The 26,154-nt window shown below is 39.4% G+C and overlaps 1 protein-coding gene across 2 annotated transcripts; it reads left to right on the top strand.

Annotated features, from left to right (window-relative positions):
• The first annotated feature begins 1,609 nt into the window (after positions 1-1,609).
• Positions 1,610-6,025, top strand: PTH (parathyroid hormone). 2 transcript variants are annotated; one of them, XM_004090668.3, is made up of 3 exons: positions 1,610-1,737; positions 5,204-5,294; positions 5,398-6,025. In XM_004090668.3, the coding sequence occupies exons 1-3, from the start codon at positions 1,659-1,661 to the stop codon at positions 5,657-5,659; spliced, it is 432 nt and encodes a 143-aa protein (XP_004090716.1). In that variant the 5' UTR covers positions 1,610-1,658; the 3' UTR covers positions 5,660-6,025. The 2 variants fall into 2 exon arrangements, with proteins under 2 accessions (XP_004090716.1, XP_003255015.1); XM_003254967.4 differs by lacking the exon at positions 1,610-1,737 and adding an exon at positions 1,780-1,866 and having other exon boundaries at positions 5,398-6,016.
• The last annotated feature ends 20,129 nt before the right edge of the window (positions 6,026-26,154 follow it).

Here is a 26,154-nt window from a genome sequence, read left to right as displayed (position 1 = left end):
CTTTAAAAAGATCAAGACAACAGATTTTTACAGTTAAAAGAGACCTCTTGGTTATCTAGTTCAACCTTCTTCTATGTATGAGTTTCTATACTATGCCTGATAAATGCTCATTTACCTTCTATTTGAATATTCTCAGTGATGGAGAAATCACTATTTGAGAAGGTACTTGATTCCTTATTTCGACAATTATAATGTCCAAGTTAAGCCCAATGAACCCAGCCCTTCCTTCTTAAACCACAGAGAATACTCCTTCTTCCTTATGGTAACCCTATAAATAATTAAACACAGCTATAAAGTCATTCCGTCTTTTTTTCCTCAGACTTTTCTAGTTTCATTCAACTACTTCTCATGTTATAGTTTTCAACATTTTCACCAAACGGATTGATATCCTCAGTATATGTTCCCATTTGTTTCTACTACTTCTAAAATGGAGCCTGGAGCAACATTCTAAGTGAGGTTTACCCAGAGTGGAGAATTTCCTACGGCAGGACTAGTATATATCTCTCATTATAAAGTCCATATGGTTAATATTCAAATTTGTACTGGCTCTTACCTAAGCTAGAGTCAGACCTTGACAATGGCTAGTAGGAAAAACGATGACATGAAGCCAGGATGGGACCAGAGCTGAGAGAACTGAACTCACTCTGGAACCGGATCTTTGGTGGGAAGGCAAAGCTGTCTAAAGGAGTCCTAGATATATCAAAGACATTCAAGGTGTTTTGATAGGTAGACCAGGCAAATATTGCTGGAGCAATATTTGAAGTCAGACATGTGGCAGCATCACGCCTCCATTAGGTTTTGGAGCAGGCTCTCATCATCCCTTAGGGAACATGAGAATAAAGTCCTAACCCCTGGGAGAAAATATTGCAAAGAGCTTTTGCTGTGATTTCAGATGACTTTGCAAATTAAAGTCAAGAAGACTGGAATTCAAAGAAGGGCTATATTTCTAGGCAGAAACTGAGGTAGTAAGAATCTGGTGTCATAAAGACCTTTGTTGAATTCCATCTTTTCTGCTTTCCAAGCCTAAGTTTCCTCATGTAAAAATGGGGATAAGCACCTACTTTAGTACTTTAAGTACTAACTTTAAAGGACTGCTGTGAAGATCTAGTGGGATAATATATGTAGTTAGCATGCAGTTAGTGCTTATCAAATGTTATTATTACAGATTAAGATTCACAAATAAAATATGTTAAATAAATTTTAAAATAATTTCATTTTTGAAGCTTTTAAAGTAATTATGTACTAAGAGCATTTTCTCAAATTATTTTTAACACTTCCTTTAAGAAAAGGGCTATATCTGTTTTTTTGAAAGATGACCAGAAGTGATATGGATTGGTTGAAAATGGCTTGTAAAGTAAGCCTAACATTTATGATTTATTACCATAAAACTGTATCAACAGTATGGTTATAACAAATATACTTATTTTTGGATTTTATTTTCAAGTAAGATAATGACTTTATCATAAACCTTTGAAATCAGTCTTTTTACAGTATAAATTCAGATTCATTAATCCATGTAGAATTTTTCTAGATGGTATAATTCTGTATTTGTTAAAAGTCTTTGCATAAGCCTCTTTTCAAGCCAAATGCTGTTTTTCCTTTTAGTATCCAATTATCTGAAACTTAAGAAGAGTGTGCATCGCCCAGTGGGTGTGTGTATGTGCTGCTTTGAACCTATAGTTGAGATCCAGAGAATTGGGAGTGACATCATCTGTAACAATAAAAGAGCCTCTCTTGGTAAGCAGAAGACCTATATATAAAAGTCACATTTAAGGGTCTGCAGTCCAATTCATCAGTTGTCTTTAGTTTACTCAACATCAGCTACTAATATACCTGAACGAAGATCTTGTTCTAAGACATCGTATGGTAAGTAATCTTAAAAATTCACTTCTGAATCTCATGAGATTTTGATAATCAAGTTATTATTTAATGTGTACCATTTCTACAAATACCATGTTGTTTCTTCAAGGTAAAATGCTAAGAGGTTTGAGTTATGTTTAATATAAAATGTCACATACAAAATAAATTAATGCTACTAAAATACTCTCAAATCACAAAATACTTTTTGATTAAAGTCTTCTGAGATACCTTGCCTTTTAAAACCTCATCTGAAATTACAGCAAAAAATCATTAAAATTTGGCATGCTATGCTTTAATATAGTAGTATTGGTATCAAAATTTTGAAATAAAACAGGCTGATGGTGAATGAATAGTTCTGATTTAAATAATCACTATAAATTTATTAAGTGGAGCTAATATTCTATTTTTCCTGCAGAGTATTCTTATTTAGATTATTTATTTTATGGCTCATAAAGAGCCCAATCTGTATACTAAAGTTGGATAAGCCCAGTTTGACTAGTAAATATTTATTTCCTTTACATAAATTACAGCTGTATTCTGAAAACTGTATTTCCTTAATTTCATGAAATTGTATTACATGAGTTTTAAGGGTGTTTTGCAACAATTTTTCAGCTTTTTTTCATGATATTCTTATAAGAAGCCCATAACCCTATGAAGACAAGGAAGCAAAGCAGAGATGTCTGAGGTCACTAGATGAATATAACAAAGCTAAGATTAGACTCCAGTGCTCCTGTCCTCAAGCTGCAGTGCTTGTTTCTAACATAAACAAAAAAAGAAAATTTTCATGTTGCTTCATCAATAGCTTTATATTGTAAACAAAAATGTAGCAGATTATATTTCCTATGCTACTTCTAAATGATGCAGTTTACCTGTAAAATAGTAGTACATAACTACTCTATGTTTATGTTAAAAGGTAGTACACTGAGCACTAAGGAAAAGCACTTCTATAATAACAGCCTTTGCAAGTACTGAAATGCAGATTAAGGCAAGAATATCCTATATTGATGTGAAATGAGGAAAGAGACAAAAGTTATATTAAAAGATAATTGTTAGTAAGTTGAAGAAATAAGCTACAAACAAGCATTCCATTTAGAGATAAAGCTTGAAATCCATATCACAAGTAATTAATCAGATGATTTTTAAATGCTTTGACACATTATTTTTAATGCTAGGAGAAATGTGAATTAATTTAGTGAAAATCTCTAAATTAGCACCTATTAGTTTGGTATTTATGGTTATTATTACAATGCCTGAAATGAAGTTTACTTAAGAAAAGGATTTGCTAAGTAAATAGTGTTAACAATTTACACTATTAAGAAAATTAGCCATTTTCAAGCAAGTTATAAACATTTAGGTACAATCAACATAAAATGCAGTGTGGGGGGCAATTCTCAAAAATAGGCTCTTTCATTCCTCTTGTGGCTTAAGATTTCCGCAGTGTGACAGAAGGGAGCATGAGAAGCATGGCTCACCAGCCAGCCTCTATTGTCTTTGAAATTAGAAGCTTCAGAACTCACTAATACCACTGTACCTTTCATTGGTGCACTACCCCATAAAACTTGTTGAGACGAGATGAGATCTGAGTATAAAGATAGGTCAGAAGTATTTTAAAGGGCTTAATTTGCCAAAAAGAAAAGTAAAAAGCTAGAGACCCTTTTTGCAGAATATTTGGTGACCACATATTTGAGGGACGATGTCGCATTAGATGAAGCATAAGCAAACCCTGCTCTTAGGGGCTCATCTAGGTGAGTGCATAGCCTGTGACACTACAGGGAGAGGCTCAGTAAACTGAGATCCAGTGTTCTGTATGACAGGGGCATTGCTTATCACAGAGGTTTTGAATTTTAAGTAGGAAGTACATAAGGAAAAGGGCTTTAAAAATTGCTAAGAAAGCGAGTCACCAGGGCTAGTAGTAGTGTAACAGGGCTGTCCTGAGCTGTTAGGAGAGTAGATGCAGGGAGGGCTGGTGACCTCCGTGGGTTTATCTGTTGGAGACTCTTCTCTCCAAATCCCAGGCCTGGCTTCCAGCACCATGCAGTTGTGCCCAAGAAGCCACCCTGGTCTGTTCTCCAACTCTTTTAAATGGTGCCCAATTTTTTCTAAGTGAGCTTAGCAATGAGAAGAAAGAAAAAAAACACGAATTCTTTTTCTGGAAAATCAGGGAGACATGGGTAACAATAGGTACTAATAAATATTTGTAGATGAGTGAATGAGGAAATAATTACATCAAAAGGTCAGTGACAATTGATAAATGACAAGGAAATACTTAATTAGGTAAAACTAAATCATTGCTCTCTATACTAGGATAGACTTTAACTACTTCGTCTGTTCCTAAGTCAGCATGTTAATTCTGGGGGAGGATCATAAGAAAGGAAATACTTTTTTTAAAAAAATTTAAAAACATGTAACAAAGCAAGGGTAAAACATATGTATATATATATAAGTGGTGTGACTGTAAAACTGTACTTTCCATTAATTATTAGCCAAGTTAAGAGAATGATCACATTTAAGTACTGTGTGGACTAGAAATGTACTCTGTCATCATGCAGTGAAATGTTGTTAACATTTTAACATAACTGATTTATGTAGAATGAATTCTGGCAGTTGACCCCAAGTCACAGTTAGGACGGTAGACGGTGAGATCGCAGATGCACGATTATCTAGATTCAGTGTTACATTTTCGATGTTTATCACTCAGTGGATTTTTATTAATATGCTGATTAAATTATTTATTTGGCCAGTCATTGTGCTAAATAGTTGCTCTTTTGTGTTTCATTGCCTTGATGTTTGAGTGTAATCTAGCATTTTAATACAGTGCTTATTTTGCATGATCTTTAACAAATGTTTTAAGCAGTTTTAAAAAGGCAGGATGTTATTGACATACACTGAAGTCTTAACATTTTAATATTTATAGTGTTTATTAGTTTGCAAAATCGTATAATTAGGAATTATTTCAGAGACAATGTTTTCTTTTTCAGGTGAGTAGTTGCTGCATAATATCATTGGAGTACATTCTTTATACTGTTTGTGAAATTAATACTAGCATATTAAATGTACAAATAGATTTAGAAAACAATAAAAAATTGCATGCTAAAAAAATAAATAAATAAATAAATAAAACTTGCACAAGAAATCTCCAAAAGATAGTTAGGAGCATAAAGCTAATTTCTAAGTTAAATTATGTGTGTATATATAACGTATATTAATGTATCCATACAATAAAGAGGTTGATTCCAAAAGCTTCTCGTGAAAACCAACCCAATTAGTTAGTATTGCATTCTGTGTACTATAGTTTGGAATATTAAAAATATTTTAAAAACCTCCATTTTGCTTGTCCTTTTAGTGAAGATGATACCTGCAAAAGACATGGCTAAAGTAATGATTGTCATGTTGGCAATTTGTTTTCTTACAAAATCGGATGGGAAATCTGTTAAGTAAGTACTGTTTTGCCTTGGAATTGGATTTTTAATGTTGACTTTATCATTTCGAAGTGGGGAGCTAATGGGAAGCGGCCCTCTCTGTTTCTCTTCTTCCCAGGAAGAGATCTGTGAGTGAAATACAGCTTATGCATAACCTGGGAAAACATCTGAACTCGATGGAGAGAGTAGAATGGCTGCGTAAGAAGCTGCAGGATGTGCACAATTTTGTTGCCCTTGGAGCTCCTCTAGCTCCCAGAGATGCTGGTTCCCAGAGGCCCCGAAAAAAGGAAGACAATGTCTTGGTTGAAAGCCATGAAAAAAGTCTTGGAGAGGCAGACAAAGCTGATGTGGATGTATTAACTAAAGCTAAATCCCAATGAAAATGAAAACAGATATGGTGAGAGTTCTGCTCTAGACAGTGTAGGGCAACAATACATGCTGCTAATTTTTCAAAGCTCTATTAAGATTTCCAAGTGCCAATATTTCTGAGATAACAAACTACATGTAATCCATCACTAGCCATGATAACTGCAATTTTAATTGATTATTTTGATTCCACTTTTATCCATTTAAGAGTTATTTTAATTATTCTTTTCTATTGTTTATTCTTTTTAAAGTATGTTATTGCATAATTTATAAAAGAATAAAATTGCACTTTTAAACCTCTCTTCTACCTTAAAATGTAAAACAAAAATGTAATGATCATAAGTCTAAATAAATGAAGTATTTCTCACTCATTGCAAGTATATCTTTTTGGTTATGACTGATACCCAGATGTTTACAGTGATCAGGACTAGGTAGAACAATACAAAATATTTTTTTAATCATGTGTTTCACATTTGGATATTTTGAACATCAACCTTTTAGTATTACCAAAGTATTAGGTTTCCAAATCTTCACTAGCTAAATACTGTTGTCCTCTTGTTTTCAGGAAAGGAAATAAAATGCTCAGCAAAAAAAGGGGTCATAAAGTGGTCTGAAACTTGAAAAAGTATTTGTCCCTACATAAAAACCCACTAATCATAGTTCTAGTCTGGACCCAAAATTGCAAGCAATAGAATGTTTGTATCTATTAGAAGATAATTTCATTCATTCATTTGTCATTTGACAAATATCTATTTAGTGTTTATTGTTTGTCATGTACTGTCTTAGGCACTGGCATACAATGGCAAACAAAACAGACATGGTTTCTGTCTATATGCGGCCTAAGATTTAAAGGAGAAGACAGATATTATTAATTCATAATTTAGTTTGATAAGTGCTATGTAAGCACAGCACAAGATATTGCAGGAGTGTAGAATACAGAGCTCTAATGTACTTAGATCAGTGCTGTCCAACAGAACTTTCTGTGATGACAGAAATGTTCTGTATTCTGTGCTGTCCAATATGGTAGCCACATGTTCATTTATGTAAAATGTGGGTAGTGTGACTGATGATTGATTTTTATTTACTTATTTTTATTTTTAATCTCTTGGTCAATTTTTGTTCATTTATGTAAAATGTGGGTAGTGTGACTGATGATTGATTTTTATTTACTTATTTTTATTTTTAATCCCTTGGTCAATTTGAATGATTTTAAATTTTAAATTTAATTTAAAATTAATTTAAATAAAATTATAAAATAAAAAAAGGAAATAGCCACATATGGTTAGTGACTACTGACTACTATACTGAGCAGTATAGTTCAATCTCAAGATGATCCAGTTGAATAAGAAACATGACTAAGAGTTAATTAGATGAAAAGAAGTAGGAGGTTTTCCCAGGAAGGTGGTATAGCATATGCAAAGGCCCTTAGTTGGGAGGGAAGATGGCTGTAATGCTAAAAGCCAGGATTACAAAAATGAATAAGATTCCATCTCTGGCCTCAAAGAGTTCATGTTCTAATGGAGAAAGACAGATAGGTAAGCAAGTAATTACAATACAAATGCAAAATACTGTGAGATACAGAGAGACTAGATTTGCCTGATAGAATGAACAATTGAGATGGAAGTTTAACGGCAAGTGAACTTTGCAAACTGTAGAAAAGAGAATATTAACAAATTTCTTGCATTCTGGTGGAATCAGTCAAACTGTAGTTTAAATGCAAAGAAAATTAACTTTAAATAGAAAGGGATGCATTACAGAATCATAGAGAATGCTGAAGGAAATAATCTAGGAAAGACTCAAAGTCACTGAGGGAGCAATTCTCTCTTCTAATAGCAGTAGCTGCCTTGACTATTATCCTGAGACTGCCCTGATCAGGAGGCAGCTGCTGTTTCAGAAACACACTATACCTCTACCATCCACCCCAGCAAAACGGATGTCCAGCATTCTGCCTATTGACATCTGTCAGTACCTTGTCATTGTAACGTTTGCTAACACTAGTACAGTAAAATCAAACCGGTCCACAACAATGCTTGCCAGCAGAAAGGGAGAAGTGGCAGATCACTTTACTTCTGCCTTCCCTTTCTCACAAGAGTGCTTATGATTTGCTGAACCTTAGCTGCAGAGGTGTCTGGAAAATGTAGTTTTTAACTTGCCAGCCTGTGTAATAGAGAAATACACACTAGAAGGTGGAGTGGACAGTGTCTCCAACTCCCTGGTAGAGAAATGGCATGGTGAGTATTCTTGAATATGTCCTCTTATGGAACTGTGTGAGAATTTCTTTGGGATCATTATCCAGAAGTAGAATCATAAGACAGACATAAATGAGTTTCACAAGCACAGTTTATACTCCTTCCAGTAGGCTAAGCCCTCCTGTTTCCTTATTTCCACCTCCAGTTTGGAATGATATGCCTTTATAAAAAGTTTTGCCATACTGATGTCAGGTGGTGGCTCATTGGTTTAATTTGTGTATCTCTGATTATTAGTGAGATTGATATTATCTCTACATATTGGTCATTTGGGTGTGAACTGCTTATTTATATCCTTTGCCATTTTTCTATTAGTTTTCTGGCCCTGTTGATTTTGAATTCTTTGTATATTCTAATGCAAATTCCTTGTTGGTTTTGTTTGTCTATGTATGTATGTATTTATTTATGAGACAGGCCAGCCTCACTGTGTTACCCAGGCTGGAGTACAGTGGTGCAATCACGGCTCACTGCAGCCTCAAACTCTCAGGCTCAAGTGATCCTCCTACCTCAGCCTCCCAAGTAGCTGGGACTATAGGTGCACATCACTATGTCCAGCTAATTTTAATTTTTTTTTGTAGAAATGAGGTCCCACTATGGTGCTCAGCTGGTCTTGAACTCCTGGGCCCAAGTGATCCTCTTGCCTCCCCCTCCCAAAGTGCTGAGATTACAGGCGTGAGCCATCGCACCTGGCCCTGTGTTGGTTTTAAAATGCCACAAATATTTTCTCCCAGTGTGTCTGTCATGTATTTGCCAACTCTTTCTATGCTTTTTTTAAAACTTAAAGGTATTTTATTAGCATTAACTTAGCAACTTAATAATGTATTAAAATAACCATTCTAAAAAAGAAAAACTTGAAACATCTTTCTATAGTATTGTCTCAAAAACTACAAATTAGACAACTGACTGAAAACACCAACTTTCCAAAGAGTGTGCAATTTCACCATGATATTTTGCTTTGTATCTTGATCCTGAATTAATAAGAACTAGTAATATAAAGAAAATTCGCAGGTTAAATCAGATGTTCAAAATAAGATTTAGTCAAGAGATACCTTTTAAAATCGTCAATGACTTAATAACCAGATTTAATTATATGAGGGTAATGGATATAATCATTATCTTCACTGTAATGGTGGCTTCACAGGTATATACGTAGGTCAACATTTATGAAGCCATACACTTCATGTTTGTGGTAGAAAACTTTTAGAATTACAGAAAGGATTTTTAAAAGTTGGGGGAGGAGGGAACCCACCCTAAATGCCACCACCAAAAATGACCACTGTTGATATTTTGGTTACTAAGTTTTTGGATTTTCTAGCATAAATCCACTCAGAGTACAATTCATAATTGACACGTTAATTACAACTGAGAGTCAGCTAAAGCATGTACATGTTAAAACAAGGAGACCACCCACAATATTAGCAACAGTATTTACTTCCTGCCATATAAAAGCTTCCAAACTTATTTTAAGATGCCACACAAAGCCCATTATCCAACATAGTAACTTTGGTTTCAAACTTTGCCTGTCCATTGACTGTAGCAAAAACAAGCTTAGGTACTCCAGGTAAGACAGAAGTGGGGGGCAGGGATGTTGGGAGAGGTGCCACCACTTCTAAAGTGTCTGTATGCAGGGAATCCAAATCTAAAACAGAGAAACTGACCGAGTACCACAAAATTGAGACAGCTGAGCCTACGATGACCACTTAGTGCAGTTAGTTATGTTTTGTCTGCGTTAGAAATGGACATTTGCCTTTCTAAAGGATTTCTTTCTACATATCTTGAAAGACAACATAGAGGAGTGATCCTGGCTCAGCCAAGGGACACTGAGGCAAGCTGATTCAGTACTTTGGGTCTTAATTAATTAATTGCCATCTCTGTAAAATAGGGCTTACAACCAAAACTCACTCAAGTACAGTTCATACACATAAAACACTTAGAACAGCTCTGCCCTTTAGCAGTGTCACTGAAGTCTAGGTGGAAGCCACACCCCTTATTAATCTGGTTTGAAGGCCTTGTGTCTCTTTCTCCACACTCATTTCCTGAACCTCCCACCCCTACAGGTCCCAGTCACTCCGACTCTTCCATCAATTCCCAGAACACACCGGGCTCACCACCTCCAAAGCTTCTGTTCTCACTATTCCAGGGCTTGCCTTTTTCATGTGGCCTCCCCTTCTTTCATTCTTCATCTCTTGGCTTAAATGTCACCTTGATGAGGGGCTATCACTCAATCTGTCTAGGCTTTCCTGCTATTTTCTGCCACTAAACGCTGCTTCTTTACTTCAAACCATTTTCATGATTGTCAATATTTTGTTCACACTATTGTCTGTCTCCATTTCCTGTGGGCAGCAACTCTCTCTGGTCACCTCCATACCCCTGAAATAGTGCTCATTATGTGGTGAAGGGTAATACATACCTGTTGCCTGAATGAACGCACCCTTGTGGGGAAAGGCAGACATTGCCGCTCGGGCAGGAAGAGCAGAGGGGACAGAAAAAGTCCTTAAATGTCAGGAATCAACAGCCGAGAGGACACGAGTTCAGCAATCCAGAGCCTAGACCAGGAGCGTCCAAGCTTTTGGTTTGGTTTCCCCGGGCCACAATGGAAGAATTGCCTTGGGCCACATGTAAAATACACTGACGTTAATGATAGCTGATGAGCTAAAAAAAAAAAAAAAAAAAAAAAAACGCATGATGTTTTAAGAAAGTTTACGAATTTGTGTTGGGCTGTATTCAAAGCCGTCCAGATTGGTATGCAGCTGGTGGGCCGCAGGTTGGACAAGCTTGGCCTAGACGTTGCTGTCACACCTAACAGAACTCAGCCCCCACCAGCTCAGCCTTCTGAGGGTGAGAGGTGACAATCTGCTACCAGCCCTCGCTCGCTCTCGGCCTCCGGTCTGGCCGTGCTTGAGGAGCCCTTCAGCCCGCCGCTGCGCTGTGGGGGCCCCTCTCTGGGGCTGGCCGAGGCTGGAACGGGCTCCCTCTGCTGGCGGGGAGGTGTGCAGGGAGAGGCGGTGGCTGGAGCCATTGAAAAGTGAAACCAGCTGGGCTTCTGGGTCCGGTGGGGACTTGGAGAACTTTTGTGTCTAGCTAAAGGATTGTAAATGCACCAGTCAGCACTCTGTGTCTAACTAGAGGTTTGTAAATGCACCAGTCAGCACCCTGTCAAAACGGACCAATCAGCTCTCTGTAAAATGTACCAATCAGTAGGATTTGGGTGAGGCCAGATAAAGGAATAAAAGCAGGCCATCCAGCCAGCAGTGGCAACCCACTCAGGTCCCCTTCCATGCTATGGAAGCTTGGTTCTTTTGCTCTTCACAATAAATCTTGCTGCTGCTCATTCTTTGGGTCTGCACCACCTTTATGAGCTGTAACACTCACCATAAAGGTCTGCAGCTTCACTCCTGAAGCCAGTGAGACCACGAACCCACTGCAAGGAATGAACAATTCCAGATGCGCGCTTTTAAGAGCTGTAACACTCAACAGGAGGGTCTGCAGCTTCACTCCTGAAGTCAGCGAGACCACGAACCCACCAAAAGGAAGAAACTCTGGACACATCTGAACATCTGAAGGAACAAACTCCAGACACACCATCTTTAAGAACTGTAGCACTCACCGTGAGGGTCCCCGGCTTCATTCTTGAAGTCAGCAAGACCAAGAACCCACAAATTGTGGACACAAGGGAAACATGCCAAAGGAGAGTGGGGCAGAGGCAGAGAGATGAGACATGGCCTCTGCTGGAGAGGTGAGGGCAGGATAGTACCCAGTAGCTGAGGAGGAGAGGAGAGACAAATGGGACTGTGAGCCAGGGGTGGAGACACGAAGCTGGGAAGTGCCCCCATCGCCTCTGGGAAAAGACTCCAGCTGCCCCAGTCCCAGGCCAAGGCCTGGCTCACCTGTGGCTCACCTCAGCCGCGGGCAGCCCCAAGAACCCGATCCCCGCAGCAACTGTGTCGCCATCAGCACCACAGCTGACATCATTATAGATAATTTTGATGAACTGAGATATATCAATTTTTCACTTCATTGTATGTATTTTTTGGGTGTCTTGTTGAATAAGTCTTTCCCCAGCCCTAGGCCACAAAGTTACCTCTTACATCTGCTTTAGAGTTTTACCTTTCACTTTATTTTTTTATTTTTTTATTATACTTTAAGTTCTAGGGTACATGTGCACAACGTGCAGGTTTGTTATATACATATACAAGACATGTTGGTATGCTGCACCCATTAACTTGTCATTTAACATTAGGTATTTCTCCTAACGCTATCCCTCCCCTCTCCCCCAACCCCACAACAGGCACCGATGTGTGATATTCCCCACCCTGTGTCCAAGTATCTCCAGAATTGGTTCCTTCCAGTGGGTTCTTGGTCTCGCTGACTTCAATAATGAAACCGCAGACCCTCATGGTGAGTGTTACAGCTCTTAAAGATGGTGTGTCCAGAGTTTGTTCCTTCAGATGTTCAGATGTGTCCAGAGTTTCTTCCCTTCCCGTGGGTTTGTGGTTTCGCTGACTTCAGGAGTGAAGCTGCAGACCTTCGCAGTGAGTGGTACAGCTCTTAAAGGTGGCGCTTCCGGAGTTGTTTGTTCCTCCAGGTGGGTTCATGGTCTCAATGACTTCAGGACTGAAGCCGCAGACCCTCGAATTGAGTGTTACAGCTCATAAAGGTGGTGTGGATCCAAAGAATGAGCAGCAGCAAGATTCAGTGTGAAGAGCAAAAAACAAAGCTTCCACAGCATGGAAGGGAACCCCCCCAGCAGGTTGCCACTGCTGGCTGTGGCTGCTGGCTCAGGTGGCTAGCTTTTATTCCCTTATTTCGCCCCACCCACATCCTGCTGATTGGTCCATTTTACAGAGGACTGATTGGTCCATTTTACAGAAGGCTGATTGGTGTGTTTTTACAGAGTGCTGATTGGTGCATTTGCAAACCTTTAGCGAGACACAGAGTGCTGATTGGTGCATTTTTACAGAGTGCTGACTGGTGGTTTACAAACCTTTAGCTAGACACAGAGTGCTGATTGGTGCATTTTTACAGATGCTGACTGGTGGTTTACAAACCTTTAGCTACACGCAGAGCACTGATTGGTGTGTTTACAATCCTCTAGATAGACAGAACAGTTCTCTAAGTCCCTACAGACCCAGCAGCCACACTGGCTTCACCTCTCACAAGTGTTCTCATTGTTCAGTTCCCACCTATGAGTGAGAACATGTGGTATTTGGTTTTCTGACCTTGCGACAGTATGTTAAGAATGATGGTTTCCAGCTTCATTCATGTCCCTGCAAAGGACATGATCTCATCCTTTTTTACGGCTGCATAGTATTCCATGGTGTATATGTGCCAAATTTTCTTAATCCAGTCTATCATTGATGGACATTTGGGTTGATTCCAAGTCTTTGCTATTGTGAATAGTGCTGCAATAAACACACGTGTGCATGTGTCTTTATAGTAGCATGATTTATAATCCTTTGGGTATATACCCAGTAATGGGATGGCTGGGTCAAATGGCATTTCTAGTTCTAGATCCATGAGGAATCGCCACACTGTCTTCCACAATGGTTGAACTAATGTACACTCCTACCAACAGTGAAAAAGCATTCCTATTTCTCCACACCCTCTCCAGCACCTGTTGTTTCCTGACTTTTTAATGATGGCCATTCTAACTGGTGTGAGATGGTATCTCATTGTAGTTTTGATTTGCATTTCTCTGATGGCCAGTGATGATGAGCATTTTTTCATGTGTTTTTTGGCTGCATAAATGTCTTCTTTTGAGCAGTGTCTGTTCATATCCTTTGCCCACTTTTTGATTGGGTCGTTTGATTTTTTTCTTGTAAATTTGTTTAAGTTCTTTGTAGATTCTGGATATTAGCCCTTTGTCAGATAGGTAGATTGCAAAAATTTTCTCCCATTCTGTAGGTTGCCTGTTCACTCTTATGATAGTTTCTTTTGCTGTACAGAAGCTCTTTAGTTTAATTAGATCCCATTTGTCTATTTTGGCTTTTGTTGCCATTGCTTTTGGTGTTATAGTCATGAAGTCGTTGGCCATGCCTATGTCCTGAATAGTATTGCCTAGGTTTTCTTCTAGGATTTTTATGGTTTTAGGTCTAACATTTAAGTCTTTAATCCATCTTTAATTAATTTTTTATAAGGTGAAAGGAAGGGATCCCATTTCAGCTTTCTACATGTGGCTAGCCAGTTTTCCCAGCACCATTTATTAAATAGGGAATCCTTTCCCCATTTCTTGTTTTTGTCAGGTTTGTCAAAGATCAGATGGTTGTAGAAGTGTGGTATTATTTCTGAGGGCTCTGTTCTGTTCCATTGGCCTATATTTCTGTTTTGGTACCAGTACCATGCTGTTTTGGTTACTGTAGCCTTGTAGTATAGTTTGAAGTCAGGTAGCGTGATGCCTCCAGCTTTGTTCTTTTTGCTTAGGATTGTCTTGGCAATGTGGGCACTTTTTTGGTTCCATCTATTAAGATAATCATGCGGTTTTTGTCTTTGGTTCTGTTTACATGATGGATTACATTTATTGATTTGCGTATGTTGAACCAGCCTTGCACCCCAGAGATGAAGCCCACTTGATCATGGTGGATAAGCTTTTGGACGTGCTGCTGGATTTGGTTTGGAGTATTTTATTGAGGATTTTTGCATTGATGTTCATCAGGGATGTTGGTCTAAAATTCTCTTTTTTCATTGTGTCTCTGCCAGGCTTTGGTATCAAGATGATGCTGGCCTCATAAAATGAGTTAGGGAGCATTCCCTCTTTTTCTATTGATTGGAATAGTTTCAGAAGGTATGGTACCAACTCCTCTTTGTACCTCTGGTAGAATTCGGCTGTGAATCCGTCTGGTCCTGGACTCTTTTTGGTTGGTAAGCTATTGCTGGAGAGGATGTGGAGAAATAGGAACACTTTTACACTGTTGGTGGGACTGTAAACTAGTTCAACCATTGTGGAATGCAGCCATAAAAAATGATGAGTTCATGTCCTTTGTAGGGACATGGATGAAACTGGAAATCATCATTCTCAGTAAACTATCGTAAGGACAAAAAACCAAACACCGCATGTTCTCACTCATAGGTGGGAACTGAACAATGAGAACACATGGACACAGGAAGGGGAACATCACACTCTGGGGACTGTTGTGGGGTGGGGGGAGGGGGGAGGGGCGAGGGATAGCATTAGAAGATGTACCTAATGCTAAATGACGAGTTAATGGGTGCAGCACACCAACATGGCACATGTATACATGTGTAACAAACCTGCACATTATGCACATGTACCCTAAAACTTTAAGTATAATAATAATAAAATAAAATAAAACAAAAAAAAACTGCCATGTTGTTTTCCAAAATAGCTATGTTTTATGTTCACACCTATAATGTATGAGGTTCTAGTTTCTCCCGTCTTCATTTATACATGTCTTTTTTTTTTTTTATTTTTTTTTTAGACAGGGTATCACTCTGTCATCCAGGCTGGAGTGCAGTGGTGCAATCTCCGCTCACTGCAAGCTCCACCTCCTGGGTTCACACCATTCTTCTGTCTCAGCCTCCTGGGTAGCTAGGACTACAGGCGCCTGCCACCACACTCAGCTAATTTTTTTGTATTTTTAATAGAGACGGGGTTTCACTGTGTTGGCCAGGATGGTCTCGATCTCCTGACCTCGTGATCCACCCGCCTCGGCCTCCCAAAGTGCTGGGATTACAGGCGCCCGGCTCTCATTTTTTATGATAGCCATTCTTGTGCATGTGTATTGGTATCTCATTGTGGTTTTAATTTACATTTACTTAATGACTAAGAACTTTGAGCACCTTTTCCTATGTTTATAATTCATTTATATGTCTTCATAGAAGTGTCTTTGAAAGTCTTTTGCCACTTTTTAATTGTACTCTTTTGTCTTATTATGGAGTTGAGTTCTTTATATATTCTTATATAAGTCCTTTATATAATTTACAAACATTTCTTTTTGAGACAGCCAGGTGGGAAGGGGTCCCCAGAGAAACTCCAACCAGCCTGCGCACTGAGAGGAATGCGCACTGGGGTGGAGCCACAGAAGTTCATGCCTTTTGCAGTTGGGTGGAGTCTGGCCCCTCCTCTTCCTGGGTGGAGCCTGGAATTCAATCTGCGAGGTGGGAAGCACACTAGCAGGGACTTTGGCTGTGTGGAGAGTCCCTGCTTCCTTTTTTTTTCCTTTTTGCCCAATCAATTCCATTATTCTCACCCTTCAAAGTGTCTGCAAGGCTAATATTGGCCGTGTGACAAGGACCTGGCTCTTAGCTGAACTAAGTAGGAAATCCTACAGTAGCTTGTTGAACTAAAAGAAGAAGCTGAGGCAAAATGTAGGGATAAGTTGCGTTTTTCCCTTTTCTGCTCTTTGTCATGAAAGGAATGAGGGGTTATGAAAAACTCGTCCATGGGGGACGACCAGTTGCCATCAAGAGACCCCATATAAGTGGAAGTTGCTGTTGCGGGATGGTATTGATATTGCATAGCCATTATAGGTGGAATCTTTGTGATCTGGAAGATATAAACTTAATGAGAGCATTAAAAAGGCAGGGACAAAATATTAAAAGAAGAATGACAAGGAATAAAGGTCTGAAGAATGGAAGAAGCCATGTGATTTCAACAAAGGTTTTGGTCCAGTCTTGGTTACCTTGGAAAAGTGTGTGTATCAGTTTCCACTTTTTCAGATACATTAATGGAGGTGCAACAAGTTTTGTTGATGACAGCACAGATTCCTCTTTGTTCAGCTAGGAGGTAATTTTGAGCTTGTCTATTATGAAAAACCGTTCCTGCTTGTGAGTCTAAAGACTTTTCTATCACTGATATACTTGTGCCAGTTTTTGCTAAGGCTATGTCAAGGGAGGCAGTAAGTTCTTGTAGTGTGATTTCATGGTAAGTAAAACCTCCAAGTGGCGAGAGTGAGATAGTTCCCACAAGTGTGGCCACATTAAATCCTAGGGCCCTTTTTTTCTAGAATGAAATTCTGAATTGGAGTTATGTTCAAGACAGTGATTTGGGTGGGAGCTATTGTTCCCAAAATACAATCACCATAATGAAGAGAATTATCAAGGTGGCACAGGGCCAAAGCTTGAAAATGGTTTAAATAATTATTGGTGGTGCTACAAAACCATAAGATTCCAGGAGGGGCAAGTAATATAGCTTGAGGCTTTTTTGGACTAAGAGGGCCACCGATGCTAAAGCTTTAAAGCACGGGGCTATCCCTGGGAAACCAAGTCTAAAATTTTGAAAAATATGTTCTGGGGCGCTTAGAGGGCCCCAGATTTTGGGCTAAGACACCCAAAGCAATTCCCCTTCATTCATGTACATAGAAAAGCAAAAACTTAGTTAGATCTTTTAGGGCTAAGGCTGGGCTGAGATTAAAGCCTGTTTTAAAGTGTTTAGAGCATGCTTCATATCATTAGTCCCTGAGAGAGGTTGTTCCTCAGCTCCCTTGAGGGCTTCATATGAAGATTTTGCTATTATTCTGAAGGAAGGAATCTATATTCTGCAAAACCCAGACATACCCAAAAAGGATCAAAGCTATTGTTTAGTTACAGGGGTTGTCATTTTAAGGTAATATCTTTACTGGAACTAGAGAGGCTCATTGTACTGGGGGTTAAACTAAGACCCCAAAATTGAATGCTTTGTGCAGATGTTTGTACATTGGAAGAAACTTCTTTGTACCCACAGTTAGCAAGTTTGTTTAGTTACGAATACTGTATTTTGGTCTGAAACAGCCTTGTTAGGAATACAGATTAGTAGGTCATCCACATACTGGAGTATATTGCTATCTGGGAGAGGCTGCAGGGTAGACAGGTCTTTAGCTAGGGCCTGTCCAAAAAGGTGGGGGCTATCTCTGAATCCCTGGCACAGAATTGTCCAAGTTAACTGTTGAGTTATTTGAGTATCTGAGTTTTGCTATTCAAAGGCAAAAAAAAAGGCTATCTGGGTATACAGGAATGCAGGAAAAGGTGTTCTTAAGATCAAGTACAGTAAACCAAGCTGTGGTAAATGGAATTTGTCTACAAAGGGTGTAAGGGTTTGGGACAATAGGATGAATAGGAATAACAGCTTCATTAATAATTCTAAGGTCCTGTACTAGTTGGCAGGAGCCATCTGGTTTATTTACAGCTCAAATAGGAGTGTTGCAAGGTGAGTTGCATGAGCTTAATAACCCATGGGCTAAAAATTTTGTCATTTCAGGCTTTAACTATTTTCATGCTTCTGGTTTCAAGGGATCTTGGGGGATTCTGAGGAACTCATTGGGATTTTTAAGCTGAATGATTACAGAAACAGCTGATATTGAACGGCCAGGAGCAGACGTATTCCAAACCTCAAATGGCATTTGTTTTAGAATGTGAGGTTCTATCGACTGCAATGGCTCTTTTGGTGAAGTGTGAGTTAATACAGCTAGAAGGTGAGGTTATAACTGTGAATTCGCTTGTAATTTTGTGAGTAAGTCATGACCCAATAATGGAACAGGGCAGCTTGGCAGGACTAAAAGGTGTAGTTAAAGGTTGAGTTTTCCATTTCACAAGGGAGTGGCAGTGTGAAACAGCTTCGTTGGGGTTTTCCTTCAATACCCATGAGGAAAATGGAGGACTGGCACATTGGGTTATAATAAATGTTTAAAGTTGGACCCTGTATCTATGAGGAATATTATTTCTTGTTCAGCCACAATCAGATTTATCTGAGGCTCATCCATAGAAGTGGAAAAGATAGGGGCCTGGATAGCCTCACAGCCCCATCAGTCATCTAGAGGATGACTTTCAAAGGCTCGAGCATAACTCAGGAATACAGTTAGAGGTGCTTGTCCTTGCCCTTGCCCTAGTCCTCGTTCTGCAGGAATTTCTCATCAGGTAGGTTGGCAAGGTTGTGGCTATGACAGCACAGAAAGAAGAGGTGGTCCCATCTCATGAGGGAAAGAGGGACAATCGCTCTTCCAATGACCCTCTTGTTTGAAATGAAGACAGGGTCCTGAAAGCAGCTTGTAAGCCAGAGGTTTGGGACATTCTGTACTCCAGTGTCCTGGATTTCTGCAGCGATGACAGGCCTCCATACTATTAGTATTATAGGGACAAGCCTTGGGGTTGTTAGCTAAGGAGAAAGAATGTGCCAATGCTGCCACCATGTAATTAGCTTGACAACAGCATTTTTCCTCCTCCAATTGAGCCTTTTTTATTTTTGATGTTTCCTCCCAGTTATTGAAAACCTTAAAGGCTGTATTTAACAATGTAGGAAAGGGAGTTTGTGGACCTTTCTCTAATTTTGGGAGTTTTTGTCTGATATCTTGGGAAGCCTGACTTATAAAATGTATGGCCAGAATGGAGTGGCCCTTAGGGTTTTCAGTGTCTAAATTTGTTTATTTATTCATAGCCTCCACCAGTCTAGCTTGGAAAAGGGCAGGGTTCTCAGATGGCTCCTGGGTGATTTCTCATAATTTAGAAAAATTAACAGGTTTTATTACAGCCTTTTTCATTCATTCCAACAAGCACATTATCATATAATCTAATCTGCCCCACCTCTGTTTGGGCTGGCATTGGTATCCTGGTACTGCCAGCTGGGTTCTGTGTCGTGGACAGCTTCTGCCCCAGCTCTATTATCATTAAGATTACAAGCATGAGCTTCATCTGCCCAAGCTTGAGCTAAGACCATATGCATGATTTTTCTTTTTCTTTTTTTAGAAGTTTATCAATTTTTTTTTATTTTACTTTAAGTTCTGGGATACGTGTGCAGAACGTGCAGGTTTTTTATAGAGGTATACATGTGCCATGGTGGTTTGCTGCAGCTATCAACCCATCATCTAGGTTTTAAGCCCTGCATGCATTAGGTATTTGTCCTAATGCTCTCCCTCTCCTTTTGCCCCATCCCCCAACAGGCCCTGGTGTGTGATGTACCCCTCCCTGTGTCCATGTGTTCTCATTGCTCAGCTCCTACTTATGAGTGAGAACATGCAGTGTTTGGTTTTCTGTTCCTGTGTTAGTTTGCTGAGAATGATGGTTTCCAGCTTCATCCATGTCCCTGCAAAGGACATGAACTCATTCCTTTTTATGGCTGCATATTATTCCATGGGGTATATGTGCCACATTTTCTTTATCCAGTCTATCATTGATGGGCATTTGGGTTGGCTCCAAGTCTTTGCTGTTGTAAATAGTGATGCAATAAACATACGTGTGCATGTGTCTTTATAGCGAAATAATTTATAATCCTTTGGGTATATACCTAGTAATCGGATTGCTGGGTCAAGTGGTATTTCTGGTTCTAGATCCTTGAGGAATTGCCACATTGTCTTCCACAATGGATGAACTAATTTACACTCCCACCAACAGTGTAAAAGCATTTCTATTTCTCTGCATCCTTGCCAGCATCTGTTGTTTCCAGACTTTTTAATGATCACCATTCTAACTGGCGTAAGATGATATCTCATTGTGGTTTTGATTTGCATTTCTTTAATGACCAGTGATAATTAGCTTTTTTTCATATGTTTGTGGGCCTCATAAATGTCTTCTTTTGAGAAGTGTCTGTTCATACCCTTTGCCCACTTTTTGACAGGGTTGTTTGTTTTTTTTCTTGTAAATTTGTTTAAGTTCCTTGTAGATTTTGGATATTAGACCTTTGTCAGATGGATAGATTGCAAAAAATTTTATATACATGATTTTTCTTCACGGGAACAACTAGTTAATAACACGAATATATCTTGCCAGGTTAAATCAAAGGCAATAGTTAAAGCCTGAAATTTTTGAATGAACTTAGAGGGATCCTGGCTAAATGAACTCAACTTAGATTGAATTTGTGAAAGATCAGACATTGGAAAAGAAACATGAACTTGAGTTGTTCCCAAATCTCCATTTGCTACCTTGCAGAGAGGCAAAATATTTTTGGGATTTTCTGAGGACTCTGTACTACTAGTGGCATATGTGACTCCTGTGTGAGTATGTGAGGAGGATAAAGTATTGCATATGGAGGAAGTTGATTGTGGGATGGAACAGATGAAGAGGGTGTAAGTGCAGGATGAACATGCTGAGGAGAGTGTGATAGACAAAAGAAACGATCATCTAAGACATCAGAATCAGGGAGAGAGGAACTTCCTTGGAAGCATATGTGATGATTTTTATGTAATTTTGGGTTTTGGGATAAAGCTAAAAAGACCTGAAAATGAAGTCAGAGGTATGGGACCCCTGATTATAAAAGAAAATTATACACTTTTTTTTGAGAGTTTGTGGGTTAAAATGGGACCAGTTTTTAAGACTGAAACCTAACGGCAAGAAGGAATGAATTAAAGAATAAATTGAACCCATGTTGGGTTTTGGTAAGGGACCACAAGATCCCCGAGGCTTCCCTGAGGGATTTGGACGTCCCTTTTCCCTTTGACTCACTCTTTTCAGGGGTGTCCCACCACAAATAGAGGGCCTGCACTTTCCTGGATGACCAGTACAACTGTTCCCTTGTTTGAGTGGTCAGCTCAAGCCTAATGTGAAGAACTTACCCGTAACTTGGGATGAGGTGCCTGTGATGAAGTTGAATGCAAAAGTGGGTCGGCAACCTGTAGAGTGTGTCTGTGCAGTGTTCAGATCGCTGCTGCTCATTTCCAAGGCACAATTTACAGTGTTAAAAGTGGACTTGCCACCCTGACAGGTAATAGCAAATTTGCTCTTTTGTTACGCCCTCGGGTAACATCAGTAGAGATAATACGAGGGAGTGCCCTCAGCCAGAAACCCTCAATTGCCAACGAGTATTCAAGCTGGCTCACTGGCAGTCCAAAAATAGAAAAGAACCCTGGCTAGTCCCTCACCCCTAAGGACAACAACAAAGTATAAGTATCCCTTCTCTAGGGCTTCAGGATCTCAGCCTTGGCCAAGGGCCTTTGGTTCCCAAGTGAAGAACCAGACCACTGAGGGAAGCAGGAAGGACAAAGAAGGGAGAAATCTCAGTAAAGTCCCCATATGGTCAAGATGCCAGGCAAGGTGTCAGAGCCCTGGAATTGGGAGGAGTTTGAATCGCAGGTTGGTAAAAAGAATTTATCGGCACCAGTATAGGTTTGAAAAAGGAAAGTTTATTAGAAAGAATGTGGCAGAGGAGTGCAGTGGGAAGCCTCAGTGAGAGGACGGAGCGTGCTGTGGTGGATTTTTCACTGGAGAATTTGTGGACCTTAAGGCGGGAGCATATGGAGAATTTATGGACCTTAAGGCAGGAGCGTAGGGTTGTAAAATGAGTTTCCACATGGCATTCCAGAGATATATAGGAATTTTAGTTTCTTATAAAAGTTGAAAGAGACCTGGAACCACATGTCGACTTTAGCTACCAGGGAAGTTTAATTACTTCTAATTTTCCCTAGATAAGGAGTTTTGCCTCCGGATGGCCTGTTTGATAGTCACCAGGTGGTCTTTGCTCCCTTCTAAATTCCTCAGATGAGGAGTTTTTGTCTCCGGGGCCTGTTCAATGATCACCACGTGATTTTGCTTTTCTCAATGGGTACATGTCTATGTTTGTATATTGTCTACAAAGTGCCAAATTGATTTATGAATAAATGAGCACTTATTAATTAAGCAAATAAGCCCAAATGCTTTTGAAGTTCACGTGACTTTAGTAATCACTGGTAATTAAAACTAGCATTTAAAATGTTGGTAAAATAAAATTAGAACTTCTTCAGAATTGTCAGTATTAAATATAATTCAGACATTTTCACCTAGGTCTCTTGGTGAGACATATTTATACTGTTTCCACTAGATGCCTTAAGGTAACAGAGTTTGGTGACCAAACACTGTGGTTGGCACCTACAATCCCAGCACTTTGGGAAGTCAAGGCAGGAGGATGGCTTGAGCCAGGAAGTTTGATACCAGCTTGGGCAACATAGTGAAACTTTGTTTCTATAAAAAAAAAAAAAAAAAAAAAAAAGACACATACAAAAAAACCGTTGCTTCTGTGAATTTTTTTTCTTTTCTTTCTTTCTTTTCTTTTCTTTTTTTTTTTTTAAGACAGGGTCCTACTCTGTTGCCCAGGCTGGAGTGCAGTGGCACAATCATAGCTCACTGCAGCCTTGAACGCCTGTGCTCAAGCAATCCTCCTGCCTCAGCATCCCAAGTAGCTGGAACTACAGGTGTGTGTCACCAGGCCTGGCTAATTTTAAAATTTTTTGTAGAGACAGGGTCTCCCTATGTTGCCTAGGCTGGCCTCAAAACCTGGACTCAAGTGATGCTTCCACTTTTGCCTCCCAAAATGCTGGGATTATAGGCATAAGTCACTATGCCTGGCCATTTCTGTGATATTTTTGATGTTTGATTTGTCTTGGAGCCAAAGCTCTGAGGGCTGGCTGTTGGGCTTCCCTGAAGCCTTGAACACATCTTACTGTGAGCTTACATCTTTGGTTTGAGCCTTTAGATTCTGGGGTCTAGACAAGTGGCCCTGGTGAAGCCTGAAGACATACACATGTCCACAGTGTCTAGGCTGTCAGGTGTAGGGCAAACCCAACGTATCCTCCCTGGCCAAGCTATGCCTCCTGGTTACGTTGGGTAGGGTCGGACCCTCCAGGCATCCTCTTCATAGCTCTGCCCTCTCTCCTAAGCTCTAGACCTGGTATGTAAATACAGGACCCAGATGAGCTCCACCCTTTACAGCCATCCTAGTTGCCATGTGGGTACTTGGGACCCAGGATGACTGGGGAAGACATTAGAGAGAATTCCTGTGTTATTTTAAAATTATGCTGTATTAAATTAATAGATAAGCATAAAATGTCAGAGTCACTTCTAAGTAAGTTAAAATACTGAAATATTAATCTCTAAACATAAGTTTAAGTTTGTATATTTTAGCATCTTGTTTTTCTGTGGTATAGAGAAACTAATTATATCTGTTAATTAAAAAATTTATCTACAACTACTGATATGAAACAGTTCAAAATTACTTTCTACGTTTTTCACTAGAAATTAAGGTTACTGAGAGTTAAAGTTGTAATTAACATATGTAATTAAAATTACTAGATATAAGAGAAACAAATGTGTATATAGAGTGTATAAGAAAAATAGGATGTATTTTTGGTTGAAAGGATTACGAAGGAGGCATGAGAATGTGTTCTTTTGTTAAAAAGAAAGTAATTTTGTCCAGAGGTTTTTAAAGGTTGTTTTAAGTTGAAGAGATTTTAAAAATGATAAAACTGAATGGATATAGAAAATCGAGGAAAGAAAGAAAATTGAAAAAAATTATGAGTTTATAAAAGGTTTATAGAAATGTTGTGTGGTGAAAGCTGATTGAGATGAGATGAATTAGCATTTCCATTGTGTATACTACCCTCAGTCTTCCAGACTGGTGGAATGCACAAATGGAAAATAAAAAATCAATTGGCAAAGCTTACAGAAATGTATTACCTTCCTTGGCCTAAGACTCTTTCATTTGCTTAGCTTAAATTCTACCCTGCTTGGAATACATCAGCTCTCTCCCATTGAAGTGATAATTAGAAGGCCCATGCCCTTGAAAAAAGGAGTTTACAAGCTAGCTCTCCTTAAAGGTGGTGTTCTAAAAAAAAAAAAAAAAAAAAAAAAAGAAAAGAAAAAATAAAAATTAGTAATCTTATGCCTGGGTGTGGTGGCTCACGCCTGTAATCCTTGCACTTTGGGAGGCTGAGGCAGGTGGATCACCTGAGGTCAGGTGTTCGAGACCAGCCTGGCCAACATGGTGAAACCCCATCTCTACTAAAAATACAAAAAGTTAGCCGGGCGTGGTGGCACATGCCTGTAATCCCAGCTACTCAGGAGGCTGAGGCAGGAGAACCGCTTGAACCAGCGAGGCGGAGGTTGCAGTGAGCCAAGATTGCACCACTGCACTCCAGCCCAGGCAACAGAGCAAGACTCCATCTCAAAAAAAAAAGAATAATCTTCATTTCTGTCCTCCCATAACACATTATTTCTATCTTTGACCCAACTTGTTTTCCTTTTGTTATTTAATTATACATCTCATTTTGTCAGAATATGTATAATACTATCTGTATCTCTTAGTATTTTTATTTTTTTCAGTTTTGTAGAGAAGTCTTGCTATGTTGCCCAGGCTAGTCTCGAACTCCTGTCAAGTGATCCTCCCACCTCCCAAAGTGCTGAGATTATAGGCACGTGCCACAGTGCCCATCTCTTTTGGTATTCTTACACAGGGGCTTGATTAATAAATGTATTTGCTGAATAGGGATCGAGTTATTTTTGCGTGTATGTGATTTTCCTGTTCCTGCCATTAGATGGCAGTGCTCAAACTTAGCAGTACAAAGAAATTCCAGGTTTTAAAAATTAAATAGGATTCTGGGTCTGTGGTCTTACCTGCTTTGAAACAATATTACCTTAGCATGCTATAACGCAAACTACCAAATGATCTTGTTTGTTCACTGCTACTATATGAAACTTCTCTTTCTGTATGGACCTCTTTGGTGTGTGGAAGAAAGACTTTCATTAAAGTTCTGAACCTTAGCCTATGCAGTCAGCTAGCATTTACAAATTATTGTGTAGAGCAGATTTGTGATTATCTAAATCTATGGCATTACCTACCAAATGTATAACTATTACCAGTGCTACTGTGCTACTACATTAATATTTGAAAGGTTAATTATCTTTTTTTTTTTTGAAACGGAGTCTCGCTCTGTCGCCTAGGCTGGAGTGCAGTGGCACAAGCTCTGCTCACTGCAAGCTCCGCTCACTGCAAGCTCCGCTTCCCGGGTTCACACCATTCTCCTGCCTCAGCCTCCCAAGTAGCTGGGACCACAAGCGCCCACCACCACCTCCGGCTAATTTTTTGTATTTTTAGTAGAGACGGGGTTTCACCATGTTAGCCAGGATGGTCTGGATCTCCTGACCTCGTGATCTGCCCGCCTCGACCTCTCAAAGTACTGGGATTACAGGCGCGAGCCACCGTGCCCGGCCGGTTAATTCACTTTTAAAGCAAAGAACAGTAGAAATTTTATTCGATTTTCTATTTTCTCCCAACCTCCATTCTTTTTTGTTTTTGAAGAACAGCAGAATGAAATGAGCTCCAGGACCCATCCAAGTAGGGTATGATGGTTTGAACAGATTCCAGCATGGAACAAAGTTTCCACATTTTGCCTGAAGTCTTTCATTCATATGATTCTTCTAATGCTTCCTGGAAAATTCCAAGAACTTGATGTGAAATTATGCTTAACAGAGCACCCAGTTGGCCTATGGCAGGTGCATTAGTCCATTCTTGCACTGCTATAAAAAAAAGAGGTTTAATTGGCTCACGGCTCTGCAGGCTGTACAGGAAGTCTGACAGCTTCTGCTGGGCTTCT

Source organism: Nomascus leucogenys, chromosome 15, assembly GCF_006542625.1.
Source record: "Nomascus leucogenys isolate Asia chromosome 15, Asia_NLE_v1, whole genome shotgun sequence".
Classification (NCBI taxonomy): domain Eukaryota; kingdom Metazoa; phylum Chordata; class Mammalia; order Primates; family Hylobatidae; genus Nomascus; species Nomascus leucogenys.
This window is presented reverse-complemented; position numbering and strand designations above follow the sequence as displayed.

Excerpts from the sequence above, each read along its gene's own strand:
- PTH (XM_004090668.3), top strand. The coding sequence starts at position 1,659 with ATGTGCTGCTTTGAACCTATAGTTGAGATCCAGAGAATTGGGAGTGAC. Across the intron at positions 1,738-5,203 it reads CAATAAAAGAGCCTCTCTTG|TGAAGATGATACCTGCAAAA; the intron begins GTAAGCAGAAGA and ends TTGTCCTTTTAG. Across the intron at positions 5,295-5,397 it reads TCGGATGGGAAATCTGTTAA|GAAGAGATCTGTGAGTGAAA; the intron begins GTAAGTACTGTT and ends TCTTCTTCCCAG.